The 23,671-nt window shown below is 37.9% G+C and overlaps 1 protein-coding gene across 1 annotated transcript in view; it reads left to right on the top strand.

Annotated features, from left to right (window-relative positions):
* The window catches only part of NAF1 (nuclear assembly factor 1 ribonucleoprotein), a 38,714-nt gene that overhangs the window by 421 nt on the left and 14,622 nt on the right, over positions 1-23,671 (top strand). Inside the window, exons 2-5 of the mRNA XM_024736027.1 lie at positions 1-158; positions 2,587-2,752; positions 15,871-15,964; positions 19,324-19,406. The exon at positions 1-158 is cut by the window's left edge and continues 10 nt beyond it. Of these exons, the coding sequence (XP_024591795.1) occupies positions 1-158; positions 2,587-2,752; positions 15,871-15,964; positions 19,324-19,406 (501 nt within the window). The remainder of the gene's footprint in view (positions 159-2,586; positions 2,753-15,870; positions 15,965-19,323; positions 19,407-23,671) is intronic.

Raw genomic sequence — 23,671 nt, forward strand, 5'->3', positions numbered from 1 at the left:
GACCCCGCTCCGGTCGCAGCACCGGGGGCGGACGAGGGGGCCCCGGACCTTGCGGGGGAGCAGCCGCCTCAGCTCGCCCCGCCGTCGCTCCCGGAGCCGCATCCCGGAGGGAGCAGCCTGGAGACGTCGGACTCCGACTCGGACTCCGACTCGGACAGGTCGGGCGCCCGGCGGTCCGGGGCGCGGGGCCCGGGGTGGGCTCGGGGAGCGGGAGGGCCCGGGGAGCCGGGGCACGTTCCTCGCCGCCCCCTGTGGATCGCGCTCGGGGCCTGAGCATCGCCGTCAGGGCCCCTCGTCCCCGAAGTCTGGGGGTCTTGTGTACACCATATCGTTTTCAGCTAGAGTATAGGAAGTGTGTGGATATAGGGTTGTTCCGTGACCAGTCGTGTGGCGTGTCCTTGGTGGTTATAGCTTATAGTTTGGGGCAGAGCCGACTTTTCCCCATCCAGTTTAGTGTGTGCGCTTGTTTGTGGAGCCAGATAAATGGAGCATCAGGTGAAGGATTTTATGTGTTTACCAGTTGGGTCCCGGCAGTTTTGTTCGTAGAAGCTTTGGGTGAGGAATTATTAATGAAATTAGCGAAATATTGTTATTTTACTGTTACTGCAGGCTTCCGTAGGTTTTATGAGCCACCTACCCCCTCCCTCGCGGTGTATTTTAAATATGAAAGTTTTGTGGAGGGAGGGGACTTCGGCGTGACGTTACTACACCACGCTGCACATCGTCTACAAGTGTTTGACTGGGTCTTGTGCGACGCGGTTAACAAAATAGATACTACCCCTGCCCTGCATTCTGCTGAGAGGGACGAAAAATAAAAGTAAACATACCAATCAGCCAATGAGTTGGTGAAAATTACCACGAAGGAACAAGCTAGGCACTGAGAAAGTAATAGGAGAACCCTCTGGCCATGATAAAGTTTTAATTCTTATGGGTGGAGAAACTATTGAAGAATTTTTGAGCAGATGATTGACATGCTCAGGTTAACGTTCTGATGTTTTGCTCTGTGGATAAGGAATTGAACTGGGCTCAAGAGTGAAAGCAGAATGGGCAGGGTTAGTGTGGAAGCAGTTAGAAAGATGTTCCGTTAGTCCACGACGTGACCATGTTTGGATTGAATATTTTGACATCTCCCTGATCAGGGTCGCTAGTAGATGTTGTAGTGGCCGAGTCAGAGAGGCAGCAGTCGGGTGGATGGTGGTGCTTGTTTACTGGGATGGGGGCTGTAGACCAGTAGGAGTATTAACTTCGGACAGCTAATTTGAGGTTTCCCTCACAACAAATTGGAGATGTCCCGTAAGCAGTAGGATGATGAGTTTAGAGTTCAGAGGACAGTTCTGGTATGGAGATGTAAATTCGAGCATCAGATTACAGATGAAACTTACTTGAACTTTTTAATATGGATGTTTTCAAACTCATACAAAGTACAGAGATTAATAAAATGAGTGAACATATACTCATCACCAAACTTGACACTTTCCAATATTTTGCTAACTTTGTTTTATCTAACATTTCTAGCATTTTTTTTAACCTGGTAGTGTTAAAACAAATTTCAGACAGCATGCCACCTTACCTGTAAATTCTTTACTATTCATTTCTGATAAAATACTTTTTACATAACCACCATGTCATTATAAATCATAATAAAATGAATCCTAATTCCTTAATATCACCTAATACACACTCTGTATTCAGATTTTTCTAGCGGAATAGGAGTCACGTTTACCAGTTTTATCATTGACTGAGAATGCAATAGCTTGAAATGATTCCAAGGTTTCTACCTCTGGTGACTGGATTGAGGACTAAACAAGGAAATAAAAGTAGAAGCTCGAAAACAGAAGCAGATTTAGTAAGGAGAATGCACTTTTTTCTTTTAACTTGTGAGTGTGAGACATGTATAGGTCATTCATACCACAGTTGCTGGTAAGCAGCTAGAGATCAGGAGAGGAGCCTGGGGATATCAAGGCTGAAGATTTGGGAGTTATCTGCACATTGGTAATGATTGAGCTCATTGGAGTGGATGAGGTTATCCATGGAAAGAGTACCAGAGAAAGAGGAGAACATGAGGATGGGACTCTTAGAAACAGTACATACAAGGCGCTGAAGTGGCTACCAGCAAACAATTTAAGAGGAGATTTACTGGCACTGAGAATTGCTGTGGAAGTCAAGGGCTAAAGGAGATTTCAGAGAGTAGTGTTCAGCATGGTTAGTAACTTTGAGGAGTTTCCAAATTGAAGACTGAGAAGAAACTCTCTTGGCTTAGTTGTGATTTGGTCCTTGGTGACTAATAAGAGAGGTGCCTTTCCCAGAATTCTCTTCTGTCAGTGATTTGTCACATGCTTAATTATATTCAGAGTGTGGCATGACACATGAGGCAGTTGTAATAAGAGGGTTTGGGTTATAGCAGGGATTTTGTGATCAATGGATTAAAGACTGCTTTCCAAATACCATAGTCAGTTTCGAAATGCTAAGCTTTTGAACAACAGCCATAAACATCTAGTAAGGTAGATATTTCCTAGTTGAATAATCGTATTTTGGTACCCTCATAATAATGCTTTTGTACTGTTTTCAATTTTTTCTTGTTTACAGTGAAACAGATTCCGATAGTTCAAGCTCCTCTTCTTCCTCATCATCATCCTCATCGTCTTCGTCCCGTATATCCCTCCCTGCAGTGCTGTCAGATGGAGATGATTTACAAGTTGAGAAGGAAAATAAGAATTTTCCTCTTAAAACAAAAGATGAGTTACTTCTAAGTGTAAGTACTTAGATTTGTTACCGAACTTAATTTGCATGTTCTAAAATATTTTATGGTACCAGTATTGATCTCATTTGGCCTATATCTGCTCCATAAATTTGAATACCTTTCTCAGCTTTTATTGGTCATACCTTTGCCACGCCTTGGCTTTCTTAAGTACAAGAAAGTATTGATCTGAATAATTTCTCAGGTTGCTTCCAACGCTAACATTTGACAGTTGTGCTGGGCATCCAGTTTGGCTTGCTGCTTTTCATTTTTTATCTTCCCTAAAGAGTGTAAAGATTTTTTTTTTTTTTTTTTTGCTCTACAACTCAGGAAATTTTGCTAAGTAGCAATTGAAATTATTTTTTTAATTGACTGCATTTGGAGAAATAGTGAAATTAGGTCGGTTGCACTTTTGAGGATTTATATTTACTTGAAGTTTTTGCAGTGTTTTCATTATTACAGTTGGAAAAAACTTGTTTATTGTGGATTGGTATTGACATTTGATAGGTTTGGTCTATAAATTTAACTCTTGTGTGCTTATTTCCTTCTAAGCTGTTACTAGGAGGTTGATGGTTGAATGAAACCTTATGATCCAAGAGGAAAGTCTTCTCAGAATTTCACAGGATATTGCCACATGTTTATTCTCCCCACTCCCACGTGTACTTTAGTTATTATTAAAGCTTTTAAAAACCTTAATGATCACTGACTGTAATGATATAATACTTAAATCAATGAAGTAGTAAAGCAAGATTTGAAAAAAATTTTTAAAGCCTAGAGTCATTCAGGCACCTTTTCATGACTGTATTCACTCGATATTATTTCCTTTTTCTCGTTGTAAGAAATTTCCTATCTCACTTAACACCTCATGTATTGAGAACCCTTGGATTTGTATGCAAATTCGTCATTGATTTATATTTCCCTAGTATAGACATTGATCTCTGTCAGTGGTCTTTTTACACAAAGCCTCTCCCAACTTATGATTATTTTCTGAAAGTATTGGGAAATTTGATCTTTTCCCTGTATCTTGATCACCTTTTTATTTAAGTTCTCTCTTAGAGTATAAGAATCAACAAATAAAGGACCACAGTACTTTGATTTATGTATGTGTTTCATTTTCTTATTTACCTTACTAGACCTGGAATTTTTCCCTTGGAATTTAATGCAAAATATTAGTCGATATACTTAGGTATTTTTCTGGATAGAGTGCTCGTATTTTCATCGGAAAGTCAAAAAGGGTCTGTGTCCATAGAGGCCAGGAACCACGTTCTTGAGGACTGAGTTCAGACCTGGTCTTCACGGCTCCCTTAGTGCCCAGCAGAGTGCTTTTCGGTTGTGGGGTTCTCAGTCAACGGTAATATGTGATTGTAGAATGGGTGGGTGAACAGGCATCTTACATTCACCCACCTTTAAACTATTACAGCACACCTGCCATATGCCAAGTGCTGTAAACAAGACCCATCCCCTTTCTGCTGTCATAGTACCTACTGGAGAGAGAGAGAGAGTAAATGAAGCAGAGACAAATACAGTCACTTGCTGGAAGTGCTGTTGAATTGTGAGTGTATGCTTGGCTCATATCAGAAAATTGCATTTTTGCTGGGAAGGAAAGTGTGTTAGCTTTTAAAACTTGGAATAGTGTGCTGCTCTGTTCCTTTTTGTGCCAGTTCTGAAGGATCTTTGGGAAGGATGGAAGGGCAATTATAGTCTTTATTTTTAAATTTTGGATTCTTAACTAGCTGTTTACTTTATATTTTCATGATTAGGAAATAAATGTACTGCAAGTTCCTAGTCTTTTAAGCCACTCTGGTGCCAGAGCTAGGTGCAGGAATGAGTTCTCTGGTCTGCCCTAAATCTTTTTGACTTAGGGTCTGAAAGAGTATCTGAGGACTCCTTCAGGACCTTAGCTCTGAAGTTCAAGGGAAGAGAATGACTTGACCCTGAACACCAAGGATGGTGTGGCTACAAGTACTCAGTATCTTTAGGACTCTGCTCTTTTTCTGTTGCTCCGTAGGTGTTTCTGCGCAGGGCTGGTGGCTTGGCCACTGATACTTCTGTATGAAAGCCATGGAGAGAACTTGTGCTGGTTTACCGGGGGCTCAGTACTCAGGCCTGAACAAATAATTGAGTCTAGTGAGATGGGTATTCGGATTGCCTGGACATGAGTTACCTAGTCACTGCTGTTCTTGTGGAGAGTGTGTAGGAAAGTGTGTGCTTGAGAGAAAGCACACGGGTGAGTGTGAGAGCCAGGTGACAGAAAGGAAGCGTGAGAGCGTGTGGAATTTGAGGAGGGTGGGAGCTGGGTGGGTGTTTTCAACCCCATGCAAACCACAAGGAATGGGTTCTCGGTCACAGCAAACGGAGGCTTAGAACACTTCAGATGGGGCTGCTGTTCTGTCAGTAATAGTATTTATCTTCTGTGGAGGGGAAGAGGGAAATAATAATACTTGGGAGCAGTTAATCACATGACTTATATTGGACTCTTGTGGCAGCAACAGCGACCCTCAAATTGCATCAAGAGAAGGGGGATTTGTTGGAAACTTACTTGGATAGGAAAGCCATCGGGAACCAAGCTAGCTCTTGTGGATGGCCGTGCTGTTTCTTTTGTACGCTTCTTGGGACTCTCATCGTTCTGAGTGTCATATTCTTGTTTCCTGACTCACTTCTTCTGTTTGCCTGCAGATTCATCTTTTTAATTCTCGCTTACACATGCATTTCTCTTCTTGCTCCTGGCTGTACGTCTGGCATCTCCTACTTTAAACTTCTCCACGAGCTGGCTATTAGCGCCATATTCTTTCCTGACTATGACAGCTTAGATTTGTCTTTTTTCAGAAGATGGCCGTCCGCGCTTCCTGGGAAGCATCCCCTCCTTTGTTACAACCAGCTCTGGCTGGTATTGAATGTGCCATTTGTTCAGGTCTACTGGTGTGTGTCTTCTTAGGCAGCAGGGGTTGTGCAGCGGAACTGTTTGCTCTGTGTAGTCTATTAATTTAATTTCCTAATGAAATTCTGAAGAAGATGAGAGAAATATTCTGTGTTGTCTTTGCCAAAAGGCATACATAAATTAAAATGGGCCAGACAGTTAATACCAGTTTCAGAGTTTGTGCTGGATCATTGAGATCTTTAGAACATAGACATGCCCAGTTTAGCCCGGTTTTATGTCCTACCTCTTTATGAAGTATCTCATATGCTAGGCTGTTTGCTATTGTTGTTCAGGCATGCCGAGCTTAATTTTTACCTCTGTTTAGCCTGTTTGTCAAACAGGAATGTTGCCTTCCAACGATGGAAAAAATCTTTTCCATTGTTGCAAAGTTAGCTCCTAGTGATCTACCTACTAGCTATTGCGGATCTCTCATTGTAAGAATGTGGGAGCTACAGTGAGGTAACCTCGAGATTGTTCTTTTAGAATTAAACAGTTGCTTTTTTAAAAAATTTTAATTTATTTATTTTGGGCTGTGTTGGGTCTTTGTTGCTGCGTGTGGGCTTTCTCTAGTTGCGGCGAGTGGGCGCTACTCTTCGTTGCGGTGCGCGGGCTTCTCATTGCGGTGGCTTCTCTTGTTGCGGAGCACAGGCTCTAGGCACGCGGGCTCCAGTAGTGGCTCGCGGACTCTAGAGTGCGGGCTCAGTAGTTGTGGCACTAGATTTAAACAGTTGCAACAATCCCTTGGGATGACAAGATGTGGTTATAACTTGTTTTAAAAAAAGATGAGAGGAAGAGGAAAAACGAGGGATTGGTCAGCCATAGAGGCATTGGAAAGGAGAATAGACTTAATTGGCTCTTTTCTTAATGTCACAATTACATAATATATGACAAAGTTAACCAAGTGGAATCATTCTTTTAGAACATAAACCCTTTAATGCTGAGAAGGTTTATATTAATATATAATCTATACAGTAAATGTAAAGCAGTATGCATATTACAATTTTGGAACTACATTAAACCACATAGGGTTTATTCAGTGTTTCAGTGAATTGGAAAATTAGGTTCTATTTGAAGAACTTTCTCATCAATTTATGTTCTTAACTGTTCTTTCAAATAAATCTGATGTAATTAAAATTTAGAATCATAAGGACATTCATGGGATTGTGACATTGCAAAGTCTTGATCAGAAATGAATTGTATAAATTAGTACCTATTGAAAACCTGAAGTTTTTACATAATATTTTAAAATTATGATCACAGTGCTTTGGGGGATAAAACATAGATAATACTGCAATATAGATAATGTGTATTTATACATGTAATATAACATGACCAAGAAAAAAACTTAATGCTTGTAGGCAATTCTTGGTAAATTTACCTTCGTAATTTAGAGACTGCCTATATTATGTTGTATACTGTATATATACCATATATATACACAATATATGGTATGTAATTTACAATATACAGTATATAGGCAATATACAAATGCAATATATGTATATATACAATAGGCAGTATAATGTAGGTAACATACAAATGCGGTGCAATTAGGTTGACCCTTATAGTTGTAATTAGGGTGAGCACACTTTTTCTGATTCTGGCAGTGCAGACCCTTATCCTGACGTGAGGATATGGGAATACATGGGCCGCCTCAGGTGGTCAGAAGTTACAGTGGATTGTTTCACACTTTGGACTTCCCACCATCTTGAAATTGTATTGCACCTTGTTCTACAGTTAATAATCGTCGATTGGATGTGGTGTTTTCAGGGCCCAACTTGGTTTATGAGTTTTGTCCTAAATGCAGGCCTTATTCAACTTCAGCTTTTTATGACTTTAGTATATCTGGAATTATTATATCATATCTTAGAATACGGATGGCACTTATTAGCATTCTCAAAATACCTGATATTTAAGAAATGGCTTATATACTTGAAAGGAGGTAGGTTTTCATTAATACTTGGTGCTTCTTAAAAACAGTGCTCAGATTTTTTTAAAAATTAAGATTTTGTGCTTCATTGCACAAAGTTTATTCAGTAAGGCTTGTATGAAGCACAAATAATCCTGAATAAATACTGATTTATTCAGTAGAGTATCCATATATACCCTGTGTATATACATGTGTATGATCATTATTACACAGAAACATTCCATTTATTAGCTTTCTCCATCCCCAGTAGATTTAATAAGTGAGTTGTGATTGTTTTTAGAGAATAAAGACAAATGTCTGTAGAGAAGACTCCAGCTACAGAGTGAGCATACACACTTGGCTGAAAGCAGAGTAACAACAGAGTTGATGACTGAATGCCTAGTGAATTGTGCCAGGTACAGGAAGCTGAAGGATTGAGTGGAAGGGGAGATGACAGTGGTCAGGGAACGCATCGTGGCTTGACCTTAGATTGAAAGGTGGATAGGATCTCCATAGAAACGGACAGGTGAGCAGAATAGGAAATTTCCCAGTGAAAGAACCAAGTCTGTTTGTTCACTCATCATCCATGGGAGTGTTTTCAATTCTAAAATGGATACTTTTTAACCTTTTCACACTTCTGAAAAGTTGGGACTAATAATGGATGGCAGTGATTAGCTTCACAGTTTTTTGGCAGTGCTTTTAATTTTGTGGTATATAAAATCAGTGTCTTAGATTCCGTGAGGTGTGGACTCCTCAGTTAACATAAAAGATAATGCTTAGGGTTGTATTCATCATTGAAGGTTTTTTCTTATGGAGACGGATTATGATTTTATTTTACTTTTATATTTATGCTAGTTAACTTTCGAGAGTATTCTTATGAGCTTTGTTTTTGTGACAATAATTTTAGAGAAAGATGGGATGAGAACATTGTAGTTTACTACAAAAGGAGACTATAAAGAAGATAAGAGAATATAAAGACATTTCAAAGAAGTGTTCACTTTCAACTTTTAGGTGAAAATATTTAATGGGCTAATGTGAATCTAGTGTCATATATGATAGGGTAATTGATGAGGGCAAATTAATGCTTGTTGGTGATGGCTAAAGGAATAGCTGAGTTCCACGGAATGTTGTAAAAGTACTTTCCGTGGAGAAGTTGATGAATCCGACTAAATGTTATATGAAGTCCTAGTTGACTCACAGTGTAGAGACCTAATCCATTCTTTTTTCCAATATGTTTTACCAGTTATAGGAAAAAAAAGTTAACAATCATGGCTCTCAGTACTCCAGAGATTGGATCCTACTTTCCAACCATATCTGAAAAGTGAAGGCTCACCTAATAGCATCAGGTAATTGGCCTCCACGTGCATGTCCTCTGTTCTTGGGTAACATGAGAAAGTGGTCAGATAACTTCATTCCACTTTCCTCACTTTTTAAAGTTCTCCCCAAACTGGCACCAAAAGGATTTGTTGCCATTTGGAATGTTTGATTCCTTTCCCACTATCTGCTGCCCTTTTTCTGTATTTGTGAGTGAAAACCCAAATCAAGGTTCTTCAGGTAATTTTACCTCAAAAGATCATAAGTTACTGATTTTTTTCCCTCTACCCCAATGATAAGTCTTCATAGAGCTAGGGAAGTCAAGACCATTGTAAGGTATGACTGTCTTCTCGGAGGGCCATTTTTGACCCATTAGCTCCTTCCGTTTTTGTGCTGGAAGTTTTAGGCACTGTTTTTTGACTGGTGTGTCTACAGTTTAAATTTTAATAGGGTGGATTTTTAATGTTCAGTGCTTCTCATTTGAATTTTCGTTTAACTGAGCAACCATGTAGGCCATAAAGATGTCTGAGAATCAGAATATAATCATATTCTTCTGATAGACAGTGGTTGATCTTTCACGCCTGCTTGAGAAGTGTGGTTAGGACCTTGCATTTCTTTAACGCCATAGCTGTGAACATCTGTTCTCCAGAATCAGAGTAACTTTGTTCAAGTCTGGTATGTAATTTCTGTATTAATGTTCTGTCTTTTTGATTGCATGCTGTTAAACATTTTTTTTAAATTGTATTGTTAATCACTTGTGTGAATTATTCAGAACTTTTTTTGCTTAGTTTCTCTCTATTTATAGCTAAGAAGCCTGAAGTAGTGAGTGGAGAGGAGCAGATTCAGAACTAGCATCAGGTGGACTCCAGTCAGCTCTGTTTTTAGTTACTGTTGTGGAGGCCTGCTTAGCAGCATTGGAATTTGATCATTTGAACTTCCTGATTATTTCCTTTCTGAATAATATAGGATAATTTGTCATGGTAAAGGCTGATTCTGTCATCTAATTTACGCTTTCCTACATCACTGTAAGAAACCCTACATTGCCTTTTAGTAAAGCCTTTGACTTGGAGGTGTAGAGTGTGTCAGAGTAGAGGATTGGATTTCTTTAGTATGTTGAATTTCAGGAGTTCATTTGCCAAATGCTGTGACTTTTTTCTTTGCCTGATGATGCGAGTGAAATACTTTTCTTCCTTTCCTTGTCTACTCTTTGTTGTTACATTTGTCATTACATGTAAACATTTTGAATAAATATGTCCATAAAAACTGTTTTTACTTTTCTTTGATTTTGGATCAATAAAGATAATATTAATTTTATTTAAATGAGTACATAGGTATTTATATCTAGTTGCAGATACTGTACATCCAAAACAGTTGTTAGTTTGTTTTTAATTTTGGAAAATAACAATGATGACAACAGGGATTTATCACACACCTTCATTTCTGCCAGTGGAGTATTCAGGCTAGTGTTCACACCTAATATGGTGCGTGATGTCAATAATATGGCCTTAAAATTATACTTGTATTAATGGCCGAAAATAGATTGGTCCTCCTTTACCTGGGTATATATTGAGTAATGGAGGGCTCTTTGGTTGTGTAAGAGTGTAAAGCAGTGCTGTCCAGTAGATCTTCCTGCAGTGATGGAAATGTCCTATAGTGACCCTGTCTTCATACCATAGCTACAGAGCACTTGCATGTGGCCAGTATGACTGAAGACTGCAGTGTAAATTTTATTTAATTTTAATTAATTAAATTTAAATAATCAAATGTAATTAGTGTCTTGTATTGGATAAGCAGAATAGAAGGAGTCTTTTCTACTCCCTCATTAATCTTTCCATGGGGGTTGTAGGTAAACTAGGCTCATATGTTAATCTTCCTAAGTGGCTGTAAATAGCCTTCTAGTCTTTTGTTTTCATTGCACTTGATTTTGTTTATATGATGAAGGGTCCGGATTTCCCTCATCAGCTCTTCCTTCAGTTTTTTAGTTTATCGTTATGCCTCTTACTTCTGATTCTTTATATCCTCTGCACTGTCAAGGCTGTAGTGTACTTTAATATGTGTTCTGGCCCCTTGTTTTTGGTTATTGGAGTGTGTCTGTGTTTCTCCTCGTTTCTGTCACACACATACACATCCTCTCTCCACTCCTGGAAAAGCAAAGTGCTTGATTTTTGTTTGAAGGAGATTATGAGACAGAGCAGATTCATTCATTATCTTACCAGGGCAGCTTCTGTGTTATCAGCGGGCCAGGTGTTAATCTAATGGCTGTAGTAATGTTTGACACTGCAAAGCTGAGGTATCTGTGCATCAGTCCTGGGCAGTGAAGCTTAATTGGAAGCCTGCCTTTTTTACTTTGTTATTGAGATGGTCGGGTTGAGGTCGTTTTCATTCCTTGAGGATTCTCTTGAATTTTAAGAATTGTATTTTCATTATCTAATTTCTGCTCTGACTGAAAAAGTCTGTGACCTCTTCTGAGATTTTTTTTTTAGCTTGGACTGATGAGCTAAGCCAGTTCATTTTACTGAGCACCTACTATGTGCTCGCCATTGTTCCTACTATAGCAACAAGCAAGGCAGACCTGGTACCTATAGTTGTTGATGGATTTATTGTCTGGTTAGGGAAAGACTTTAAGCAGGTAAACAAATAGTATGTTAGACAGTAATGTATTTACAAGAGAGCAAAGCCACAGGATAATTTGATGAAGAGTGACTAGGCTTGGTGGTGGTGCAGTTCTTTAGATTAGTAGTTCTTTAAATTAGTAGATAAGGTAACTTGTGACATCTACATATCAAGATCAGATCTTGTATTAATGGTCTGACGTTGTAGTCCAGAAACTTTCCCTTTGAACCTTCTAAAGTTCTGCCTTCAAACCTGCCAAAAATCTTCGTGGAAAGCACATCCCTTGGATGAATTGTTGAGGGAGTTTGGGAGATTTTTTTCTCCCCCTTTTTCCTTCTCCTCTCCTAGTATGCTCGTTTAAGAGGAGCTAATATCTCTTTTCTCCCTTGATTCAGTCCCCCAAATGCTATTTCCAAAGCAAATATATTGCTTGACTTAACTGGACTTTCAAAGGCTCCAGAACAGGCTCTTAACCTGGAATTATACAAGGCTGGTTTTACTTCTTGATCTCGACCTGGAATTGCACTAGGCTGATTTCACTTTTCTCTTAACAAGTTATATGTATAATATTTGGTTCTTTATATACCTTTTGTGTTCTGCAGAACATTTGGTATAGAGACTTCACGCATATCGCTTTTATAGGTAGGGTCTTTTACCATCAAGAAGCAGTTTGATGCCTTCACTGGCCTTTTTTAGGAATCTCAGAACTATGCATGCATTCCCCCATTACAGAGTACTGGGGTAGCTGAATTGGAATTAGAAGTGTGGTGTCTGTGTTCTAAGTTTTGGTTCTGCATGAGATCAGAGATCCTCCCCATTTGAAGGCAAAACTTTTTGTTCTGTTAGTACATAGGTTTGAAACAGGGTAGTAACAGGAGTTAAGGGAGTCTCCCAGACTGTGTTTTGACCACAGGTGTGAGTCCCTGCCTCACTACAGATATTCTGGCTTTGTTTACCTTCCCTTGTCTCCCTCATGCTGGATGTCTCATAGATGTCCTTAGAGCAGGACATCTGGACTCCATTAGACTCTGTAGTCTGACCTGCTCAACTTACAGTAAATTATGTGGTGATGATATCAAAAGATGATGAAAGGGCATTTGGTAAAGTTCAACAGTCATTTATGATTTAAAAAAACCAAACACACACAAATAGGAATAGGTGAATACTTTTCTTAACCTTATAAAAAGTTCCAATCAAAATGCAGTATTATGCTTACCGTTTGAAACATTCCTAATAGTCAGACATCGTGCTCACTATCATCACAATTGTATTGTGGTCATACCAACCAGTGTCATTTGAAAAGTGAAAAATGCGTTATACTAATACTGAAAAGGAGGAGGAGGACTTTTTTTTTTGAAAATATGGTAATACAGTGAATACACAAGAAAATCACTAGACATAAATCTCAGCATGGTGTTTTCTTGTGTTCAGACAATTTTAAAATTTGAAACTAGAGAACCGATGAAAGTGTCAGTGAATTTTAAGTCATCTTAGTATAGGGAAGGTCTTTCTAAATGTGACACGAGTTTTAAAATCGAAAAAAATGAAAAGATTGATGTATTTGGTGTAGTCAAATGCCAGAGTTTAGTAAACAACTTAAATGCCAGAAAACATGGTGAGAGGTAAGGGAGTGGATATTTGCTACGTAGTTGATAAAGAGCAAATGTTCTTAAAACCCCAAAGTTTTCTTATAAATTGATAAAAAGATAAACCTTCCAAAAGAAATGTGTATAAAGTATACAAGCAATTCATAAACACACTCAGGTAGCCAGGAAACATGTCGTCTTGATTAATGAAGAAAATCAGATTAAGGCAAGATACTGTTTTAGACCTGTCAGATGGGCAAAGATTTAAAGTTTGCTTCTCAGTGACGGCAAGGATGTAGGAAAATCTCTCATACATTTTTCGTGGAAGTGTGAATTGATGTAACCTTTTTGAAAAGAAATTTAGCAGTATCTGTCAAAATTAAAAATGTTTGTACCTTTGGATATAGCAGTTCCACTTGGAAGAATTTATCATAGGAGTTACACAAAGATATGTTTTAAAGAATGTTCATTGTATCATTTTGTGTAATGATAAAAATTAAAACTGCAGATAAATGTTGTATCAGGTGGTTGGTATACTAATTTTAGGACATCTATACAGTGGAACTGTAAGAGTGTTTAAATAAAATAGATACTTATGTTTTGGTGTAGAAAGATGTGGAAGATATAATAGATAAAAAGGATAGCTTATATTACAATGTGGGTACTTTAATTAAGTGAAACATCAAAGTTAAATGTTAAGTTTGTGTCCGTCTAGTAAGTGTATTTGAAAGACTGTTAACAGCTATCTATGGAGAGGAACTGGAAGGTTGAAAGGAATAGGGTGGGGGGAATTTTTGCTTTTTACTTTGTATCCTTCTATACTACTTCAGTTTTTATTTTTTTTTAAAAAAGGGACATGTATAACTTCTGTACTTTAAAGTTAAAGAAGATCAAAATAGTACCAGAGTTTAGGTTTGCACCAAAACATAATTATGTTGCATGGGCCTTAAATTCCTCCTAATAGAACACACAAAACAAGGAGCCTTCCATTTTGTGGTCAAATAGCATTTATTTATTTGAGAATAGTGCTGATTTTGTGTCCTAAGTGTTAACGGCATACAATCTGCCCTTCTACCCAGTTCAGAGGTTTTCATAAAAGATCTAACAGCATTTCCTCTTTTCTTCCTTTCCTCTACCTACACAGTCCTGGCTTTATCTAACCAGCGGGCTTTATCACAGTCCAGAAGGAATGAAAGTTTTTGCTCTAGACCTTAACTATAATTTGGTGAGGCAGCGGGGCAGATTTCATCACTGTGCTGCTGCATTAGAAGATGCCATTCGCCTCTTGTAGGAGGCGCTACTCTCAGAGCCAGAGTCCTTGTGAGATGCCTGTCACATTGCCCTCTACCATTAAAGCCTCCTGCCTGCAGCTCCCAGCATTATAGTCCTCCAGTCTCATATTTCATAGGGTACGGGATTTCTTTAGCTAAGAACTTCTTAAACAAGGCTGTTCCATGCCACATTTACCAGTTTGTTGTAACAACTGAACCCCCTTCTCTATTCTGATACACACATGGAGCATTTTCAAACCATGGTCTTTGCCAAGAAAAGGCTTTTCATATTTAATATGATAAAATGACAAGCGGTCGTCCTCTCCTTAAAAGTACTCAGGAAAATTCCGACATATAAAACACAATCATTTCCTTCAACACAGGCCAGGCTAACCATACAGAGGTACGTCTTCTGCATTGAGTTGGCTGAGACCCTTAATGTGGATTTTCATAACTACTCCTTGATCGGAAGGTAGCATCCGCAGAAGAAAGTTATGCGTTTGCTCTGGTTAAGTGATTTTGTTAAAAACCTCGATCTGAGTTCCCATAGAGGAAAATGATTACCCAGGATATGCTCATCTGCAATGTACTGTATAATTTAGGTTTTCCTGTCTTTTCTAACATTTCTCCCAAAGTTACCTTTTTTCTCTCAAACTAACCCCAACATGCCATTAATAAGATCTTTGCACTTTCAAGCCCTTCTTAAGGAAAAAGTTCCTTCGAAGAATCAGTTGTGATCATTTAGCAAAGGTGAAGAATAGAAAGCTCTGTTTATTTAATTTAAAGCCTAAGGTCTGCTTTATTCTTAGATTTCTCTTCAACTTCATCTCTACTTCAATAGCTAGTTTCTGTAGGAGCTGACATTCAGTTAACAGCTGGGTCAGAAAAGAGAAATCTTTAGATGTAAAAAAATTTGGATTTTAACCTAGACAGGGAAGATGATCAGGCAACACCTTCACAACTTTTTGGACTGAAGCTTACATTCTGTTTCCAGGAATTCTGTACTTTTTCTTGAAGAGGCCAGAAATTCATCTCTTTCATACAGCCCCAGAAAAGTTAGCTGTTTCTCTGTTCAGCTGTTTAACCACAGTCAAATTAATTAACCAACCACATTAAGGCAGCTCAGAGAACTCTCCTTGTGTGGAGAAACTGGAAATATTTCTCTTCGAATGGAATGTCTCTGGGAGTTACTATGTGAGTTGTCTCTTTTCTTTACCTTGGATTCCTTAACAGCAGTTTTTGGGGGTAGGGGGAGGGTGGTTTCTTGTTCAAGTATGATTAGGAAAATCTAGAATGGTCTTCAGGCCTGTGTTCTTAGACACTAGATCGCTTGAGTCACTTAGGTGGGGAGATGTCGAAGGGGGGAGAAATGCTCAGACACTGAAAAGGACAACATCCAAGAGATGACAAGTACTTAATGTTATGTCTCAGAAACGGGTGTAGCACTCTACATGGAAACCATCCTTTTTTTAAAAGTTAACTTGTTGAAGCTGGAGGAAGGTTAATGCTTTCTTATATTTCAGGAACTACCTACTGTTGAAGAACTCACTATTGTTCTGCCTGAAGGTATTGAATTAAAGCCTCTTGGGGTGGTTTCAAGTATTATTGAACAATTAGGTATGTAAATATTTTTATTAATAAAAATTATCATTTATATCCAAGCATGTACTAATAATGAAATCAAAGACTTTATGACTGGTAGATTTTCTCTGAAAGATGTAATAACACTTCATTTTACAGTCATTAGGTTTGAACAGATAAATTCAGTTTTTGCTTATACAAGTAATACATAAATACAGTGTCTTTATAAAAATTTAAAGTGTGCTTTTACTGACATACTTCTCCAGAATTTCTTTGATTTGGTATATTTTCTATTGCTGTTAAATTACTACAAATTTAGTGGCTTAAAACAACACATTTATTAGTTTACAGTTCTGTGGGCCAGAAGTGTGATATGGGTCCCACTGGCTAAAATCAAGGGGTCCATCAGGCTGAGTTCCTCTCTGGAGGCTCTGAGGGAGAATCCTCATATTCCTGACCTTGTCAACATCTAGAGGCGGCCACCTTCCTTGGCTCATGGCCCCCTCCCTTCATTCTCAAAGCCCATAATGTAGCTTCTCTCTGACCTTCTTTCCTCATCACGTGTCTCTCTGACTAGAGCCTGGAAAACATTCCCTGCTTTTAAGGACTCCTTAGGTGGGGTCTACCCACATAATCCAGGATCATCTCCCGTTTCAAGCTCCTTAACCTTAATCACATCGGCAAGGTCTCCTTTTTTAACATAAAGTAACATCCACAGGTTCAGGGATTAGGGTGTCGATGTCTTTTTTTGTTTGTGGGGTGGTGGGTAGAGAACTGGTAATCTGCCTATTGCCTTTGATTTTATCTTATAAACATGTAAATTAGAAAGTTCTGTGATTTAACACATATTAATATCATGAAATATGAACCCACTGGAATACAGGGGAACTAGATTCTACAGATTTCTTTTAGCCCCAGGATGTGAAGTACGTATAGGAGAGACTTTGAAATTAATGTCGCTACCATTACCTCTCTAGTAATAGACTCCTAAAAATAGGACTCAGAGTTGACAAAGTCATAGGATTTCTTAAAAAATATTTTATTTTTTTATTTATGGCTGTGTTGGGTCTTAGTTGCGGCGCGCAGGATCTTTTGTTGTGGTGTGCGGGCTCTTCGTTGCAGCATGCTGGCTTCTCTCTAGTGTGGCGTGCAGGCTCCAGAGCGTGTGGGCTTTGTAATTTGCAGCGCATGGGCCCAGTTACCCCATGGCATGTGGGATCTTAGTTCCCCGACCAGGGATCGAACCCACGTCCCCTGCATTGGAAGGTGGATTCTCTACCACTGGACCACCAGGGAAGTCCCAAAGTTTTAGGATTTTTGAACTGGGAAAAAGACCTAAATTGTCCACCAGTCCTTAGTTTATGACTTAATAGGCATAGAAAAATTCAGGTCGGGGCTTCCCTTGTGGTGCAGTGGTTGAGAATCTGCCTGCTAATGCAGGGGACACGGGTTCGAACCCTGGTCTGGGAGGATCCCACATGCCGCGGAGCAACTAGGCCCGTGAGCCACAAGTACTGAGCCTGCGCGTCTGGAGCCTGTGCTCCCCAAGAAGAGAGGCCGTGATAATGAGAGGCCCACGCACCGCGATGAAGAGTAGCCCCCACTTGCCACAACTAGAGAAAGCCCTTGCACGGAAACGAAAACCCAACACAGCAAAAATAAATAAATAAATTAAAAAAAAAAAGAATAAGGTCTTAAAAAAAAAAATTCAGGTCACTTGCTCTTGTGATCAGTCAATGGTAGAAATGGAAATCTGTCTTTTTGATCTTTTTATGTGTCCATATCACTATTTTAAAAATTAATTCTTATCTAATTTTGTAGTTTATTAATGAAAACTCCAATTAAAATGAAACTTTTTTACAAAAATCATAGTTAAAACTCCTTACATCACTGTTGAGTCATTACATTTACTAGTTTTTGAATTATCTTATGGTATTTAATATGCACAAATAAGTCAGACAGGAATTTATTGGACCTGATGTATATAGAAGAAATTTAGGTCATAATGTTTATTCTCAAGGGAAAGAAATGTAAACTGTATGATACACATGGACTAACCCTTTTCGAGGATACTGTTTTGAATAACACATCTTAATAGACTAACAAAATTTTCAACCTGGTGGGAATAAAGAGTAGTGAATCAACAGCACATGTTACTGTTGTATCAATAAATGCTTGTTGCACACTGTTTGGAAAACTTAAAACATCTAACACTATTTGGACCTTTTACAGAAAGGAGTGTACAATAAGTATTAGTCCACTAGGTTGTGGTGATAGCTCTGTCTGGATTTGACCATGTAATCATGTTAATCTCTTGAGTACTATTTTCTTACCTTCCTATAAAATGAGGGTTTTGGATTAGGTGATTTTTAATTTTCATATAATTTTTGACTCCTTGAGAGGGGGATTGGGAGGGAGAGAAGACTGAGAATAAATTCTGCTCACTGTTATTACCTATCCTTGTCATCTTTATTCCAGGAGCAGATCTAACTCAAAAATTGTTGACCTGTGATCTGTTCCTTATGTGTATGTTCAGAACTTAGAAGCACTAGCTCTTGAAATTAATTGGGATACAATTGAAAATCTTTGAGTGGATTTTAATAATCTGAACTAATATTTCAAGTGGATATTCAAGTGGAAATATTTCCACTAATTTTCCAAGTGGAGATGGCATTATCTGTTTAATGTGACAGAGTATTCTTGTTTGTTGCTTTAATTTTCTAAGAACCTATTGTGTGTGTGTGTGTCTGTTTGAGGTGTGTATGTTTGTTTTCCTCTTTGCTGTGGTAGATTGGTTGTTTGACATTTGTGGCACTTACACGAATTGGAGATTCTGCTAGACCAGTGGAATAATGCTTTTTGCCTTTTGAGAAGGGAAATGATAAAAATTACTGGGAGTTCTATCATTCTTACTTCAGCTGTTCAGAGGAAAATATATTTGTGAAATCTAACTTTTTCATATATCAGTAAGTAATCAGTGCTTTACAGAAAAGAATTTCTAGGGTGAGAAAGAAGACTGATTTCTTCTAAAACAGGAGTTAGTGACTAAATGTGAGATTATTCTTTTTGGGGTAAAAATTGCTTGAGAAAATGATCAGCTTGAATTTGTTGTCTTAATGGATGATTCCAATTTTTTGTGAGATTTTGTACTTTAACTTTTTTTTCTTAGAACTGTAGCTTTCATATAAAATAAAATAATGTAGAATTTATTTCCCTGTGCTACTTGGTAATAAATAGACTTTGTTTTTTTATCCAAGAGAAATAGTTACTGAGGTATATTATCCCACCTTAAATTTCATTTTAAATTATGTTGGAATTAAAACCTAAATTCTCATTTAAATTCTACATTATCTTCTGATTAAATCTTGAAATAATCTTTTTGTTTCGTTTTTCAGTAATAATTGAATCTATGACTAACGTACCTCCAGTTAATGAGGAGACTGTAGTTTTTAAAAGTGATCGACAGGCAGCAGGAAAGGTTTGTAAAAAATATTCACATCCTACTAATTATCCTGTTTCTTTGTTGATTGCTTTTTCTGACTTTCACTGTCTTAAAAAGTTTATTAATTTTAGTACATGAGCAATCTAGAGCTCTCAAATTTTGGTACATTCCCGATTTTCTTCAGTACTTCGTGTCTGCCTTTACATTGGTTTAATACTGCTTATTATCCTTTGCTGTTTGTGTCATTAAATACACATGTATACAGTTTTTTCCTGATGTATGTCAGGTTGTTTGCCAGGCAGTGGGTCTGTGTATTGAATAAGATACAGTTCTTCCAGGTACTCAGTTAGGTGCAGGAGGCTTTCCACTGCATAGTTGTTCATACACTTTTTTGGTTTGTGAGGCCCTTTGAGTAGTGACTCTCAAAACTTTTTAGACTTTGCCTTCCTCAGGTGGAAGCTGAGAGTGGAATATTTCAAGTGGAAAAAGATTTCAGTGATAGCAGTAAAGTGTCACTGTAGGCACTTTCTGGGGAATCATGAATATGTGTATCATCGAAAGGTTGGGTCCCTTTTAACGTCTTACTAATGGAACAGCCCCACATGCTGCATGTCCAACCTTAAGAGGGAGGAAAGACCCCACATTTTACCCAGCAAATAACAATTCAGAGCGGTCAGCAGAGGACGTAAAACCGTCCAAGATGAAGAATGTAAATACCAACCAGGTGTTCTTTTTCTGGCAGCAGGGACAGAGTTATATTCACCTCGGGACTCCCCACTGTGTGTAGTACAGTCCTTTGTAAATTATATGTGCTGAGTAAATATGTATTGAGTTGAAAACAAACAGGTAAGAAACCAGCTGCTATCTTTGGAGAAGCAACTTTCTGGGTTTATTTTTTCCTAGATAAGCAACAGTTGGTGTCTTTTTTTGTTTGGAGAGATATAGTTTGTGTTTAATCAGAAAAAAGCATATATTTTGAACTATATTATTAGATCAACTCACATAACTTTCCCTTTTCTATGCCTTTTCCTGCTGTTCTATTCTAACTCAAATTAGAAAGGGATCAGGCTTTTATCAGGGTCCTGCCAACCTGCACTACCTACTTTTTAGGTCACCAGACTAATTTACCAAAGAGAAATGAGTCTCTTACGATTGCAAAGCAGTCAGCAGCAGAATTAATTGGGGTCTAGAGCTAATACTTTTTGGCAAAAAAGTTTGCAGAGAGAAGAAAGACTTTTTAATACTGAAGGATGGTGCTGTGCTTTTCTCCCTTTCAAATACTTAGGCTTAGTACTTTTGTTTCAAGTATGAATCTCAGTGCTTTTGATTCAGAGGAAGAAGTACTGCAATACAGAACAAACCCTATTTACTGCTGGTGCCTTTGTAAGGGGTTAGAGAGATTCTAGGGGCTTAACCTTGGAGGCTGTTGAGAGAGAGAGGAGTGGAAGTGGGTGGACACTGCTGGGGAGGGAGCTCTCCATGCACAGGCAGGCTGGTGTGCCTCCTCAGGGGAGGCCAGGTAGCAGAGGCAAGGGAAATGCACTTCCTGCTCTTCTTGACTGAATTGAAACTGATAATTTCCATGATTCCTTTTATTTATGATTTTCATGACAGTTCCTTTTTCTTTAATAGCTAACTTAGACAATTTCAATTTCAGTATACTCAACACTTCACTAATTTTGAAAACCTCTAAACTCGCATTTCTTATATCCCCCAGTACATTTGAATTTTCAATCCTGAATAATACTAATACTCAGCCCTTCTGTCATTTGACCTTGGAACAAGTTGGATAAAAATGTAATATTTACATCTTTAACTTTAGCTATGTGGTATAAGTCTAGAAAGAAAAATTAAATCTCTCTCCAAATTTTACATAGAAAGCTTTGTAAATTCAGGAAGTGACAAGTCTTTGAAAAATATTTGATTATAAATCTAAGCACCTTGAAATAATCCCCAAGATAATGGTGGAGGTGTGGAGGGTTGAGAGTATCAGTTAAACAAACCAGTGATCAGAAAATGAAATTGAATCTCTTAGATATTTAGCATATATTATCCAGACACTAAATTGGTTTTATGTTTAATGTTAAACCTTTGCACGTCCTTCCTTTTCCCTCTCCTCTTCAATAATAATGATCAGCTACAGTGTCGAATGTTTTGTGTATATTGTAAAATTCACTGAAACTCTGTAAGGAAGTGGAATTATCCCCATTTACTCAAAAATCACAATAGCTAAAAAGGAACAAAGTGGAGTTTACAACCCAGGTGGTCTGATTTTTTTTTTCCCCTTCCACCTCCCTCCCTCCCCCTTTCCCACTGATTTAAGGAGGGCAACCTCAGATTTGAATTTCTACTTTTGCACTTTAATCCTAATAACGATTAGTTCCTTTTGATAATTAGTGAATGGAATTCCATTTTTAATGTGAGTTCTTTAATATTAGGGGATTTAAAAAAAGTGACCAACCTATATCACCTGTTATATCTATATAACTTGAATTTCTTTGCATTTAGTTTTGAGCATTTGTTCAAGCAGGTTTTGTTTTCGTTATTTTTTGTTTTACTTTTTAACAAATGAGAACTTTAATAATCAAAAATCAGCAACTGAGGATGTAATAAGATAGGTACTTTTAATGCAGTTGGTTTAAATTGGTCTAAGGTATTTGGAAAGTTGTTTAGTAGGTTAAATCAAGAGTTTTAATAATAATCATGCTTTTGGCTCCAATAATTCCATTCCTTACAAATCAGTTTTCAGGAAATCTGAAGTACAGAGATTTACAGATAAAGGTGTTCATTACGGGGCATCAGTTCTTACACTGAACAAATTAGAAGCTGTCTCAGTGTTCTACAATATAAGACAAATTAAATAAATGCTGCTAAATGTATAAAAGAGTGTTAAATAGCCACAGAAATTATGCTTATGAAGAATACATTTAACATGAAAAAACTTCAAGAAACTTTAGGTTTTAAAAGAGAGCAATAGATCAGTGGAACAGGATAGAAGACCCTGAAATAAACTCACGTACCTTACGGTCAATTAATTTACAACAAAAGAGGCAAGCACATTACAATGGGGAAAAGACAGTCTCTTCATTAAGTGGTGTTGGGAAAACTGGACAGCTAAATGTGAAAGAGTGAAATTAGAACATTCTGTAACACCGTATTACAAAAATAAACTCAAAATGGATTAAAGAGTTAAATGTAAGACAGGATACTATAAACCTCCTAAAGGAAAACATAGGCAGAACACTCTTTGGCATAAATCACAGCAATATTTTTCCGTCTCCTAGAGTAATGGAAATAAAGGCAGAAATAAGCACATGAGACCTAATTAAACTTAAAAGCTTTTGCTCAGCAGAGGAAACTATAAACAAAAGAAAAGACAACCTACAGAGTGGGCGAAAATATTTGCAGATGATGCTACCGATGGGATTAATTTCCAGAATAAACAAATAGCTCATACAGGTTAATATTTAAAAAAACAAAAAACCCAGTCAAAAAATGGGCAGAAGACCTAAATAGACATTTTTCCAAAGAAGACATACAGACGGCTAATAGGCAGGCACATGAAAAAATGCTCAATATCTCTAATTATCAGAGAAATGCAAGTCAAAACTACAATGGGGTATCATCTCACACCAGTCAGAATAGCCATCACTAGAAAGTCTACAGATAATAAATGCTGGAGAGGGTGTGGAGTAAAGGGAACCCTCCTACACTGCTGGTGGGAATGTAAACTGGTGCAGCCACTATGGAGAACAGTATGGAGGTTCCTCAATAATCTGAAAGTAGAGTTAGCATTATGATCCAGCAATCCCATTCCTGCGCATATATCTAGAGAAAACTGTAAAAGATACATGCTTCCCAGTGTTCATAGCAGCACTATATTTACAGTAGCCAGAACATGGAAGCAACTCACATGTCCATTGACAGATGACTGGATAAACATGTGGTATTTACATAGAATGGAATATTACTCAGCCATGAAAAAGAATGAAATAATGCCATTTGCAGCAACATCGATGGACCTAGAGATTGTCATAGTGAGTGCAGTAAGTCAGAGAAAGGTAACTATTGTATGATATTACTTATATGTGGAATCTAAAACAATGATACAGATGAGCTTATTTACAAAACAGAAATAGACTTGCAGACATAGAAAACAAATTTATGGCTACCAAAGGGGATAATGGGGTGTGGAGAGATAAATTAGGAGTTTGGGATTAGCAGATACACACTACTACTATATAAAAAATATACAACCAGGACCTACGGTATAGCACAGGGAACAGTACTCAACAGCTTGT

The sequence above is a fragment of the Neophocaena asiaeorientalis genome, unplaced genomic scaffold (assembly GCF_003031525.2).
Source record: "Neophocaena asiaeorientalis asiaeorientalis breed wild unplaced genomic scaffold, Neophocaena_asiaeorientalis_V1.1 scaffold7, whole genome shotgun sequence".
NCBI lineage: Eukaryota > Metazoa > Chordata > Mammalia > Artiodactyla > Phocoenidae > Neophocaena > Neophocaena asiaeorientalis.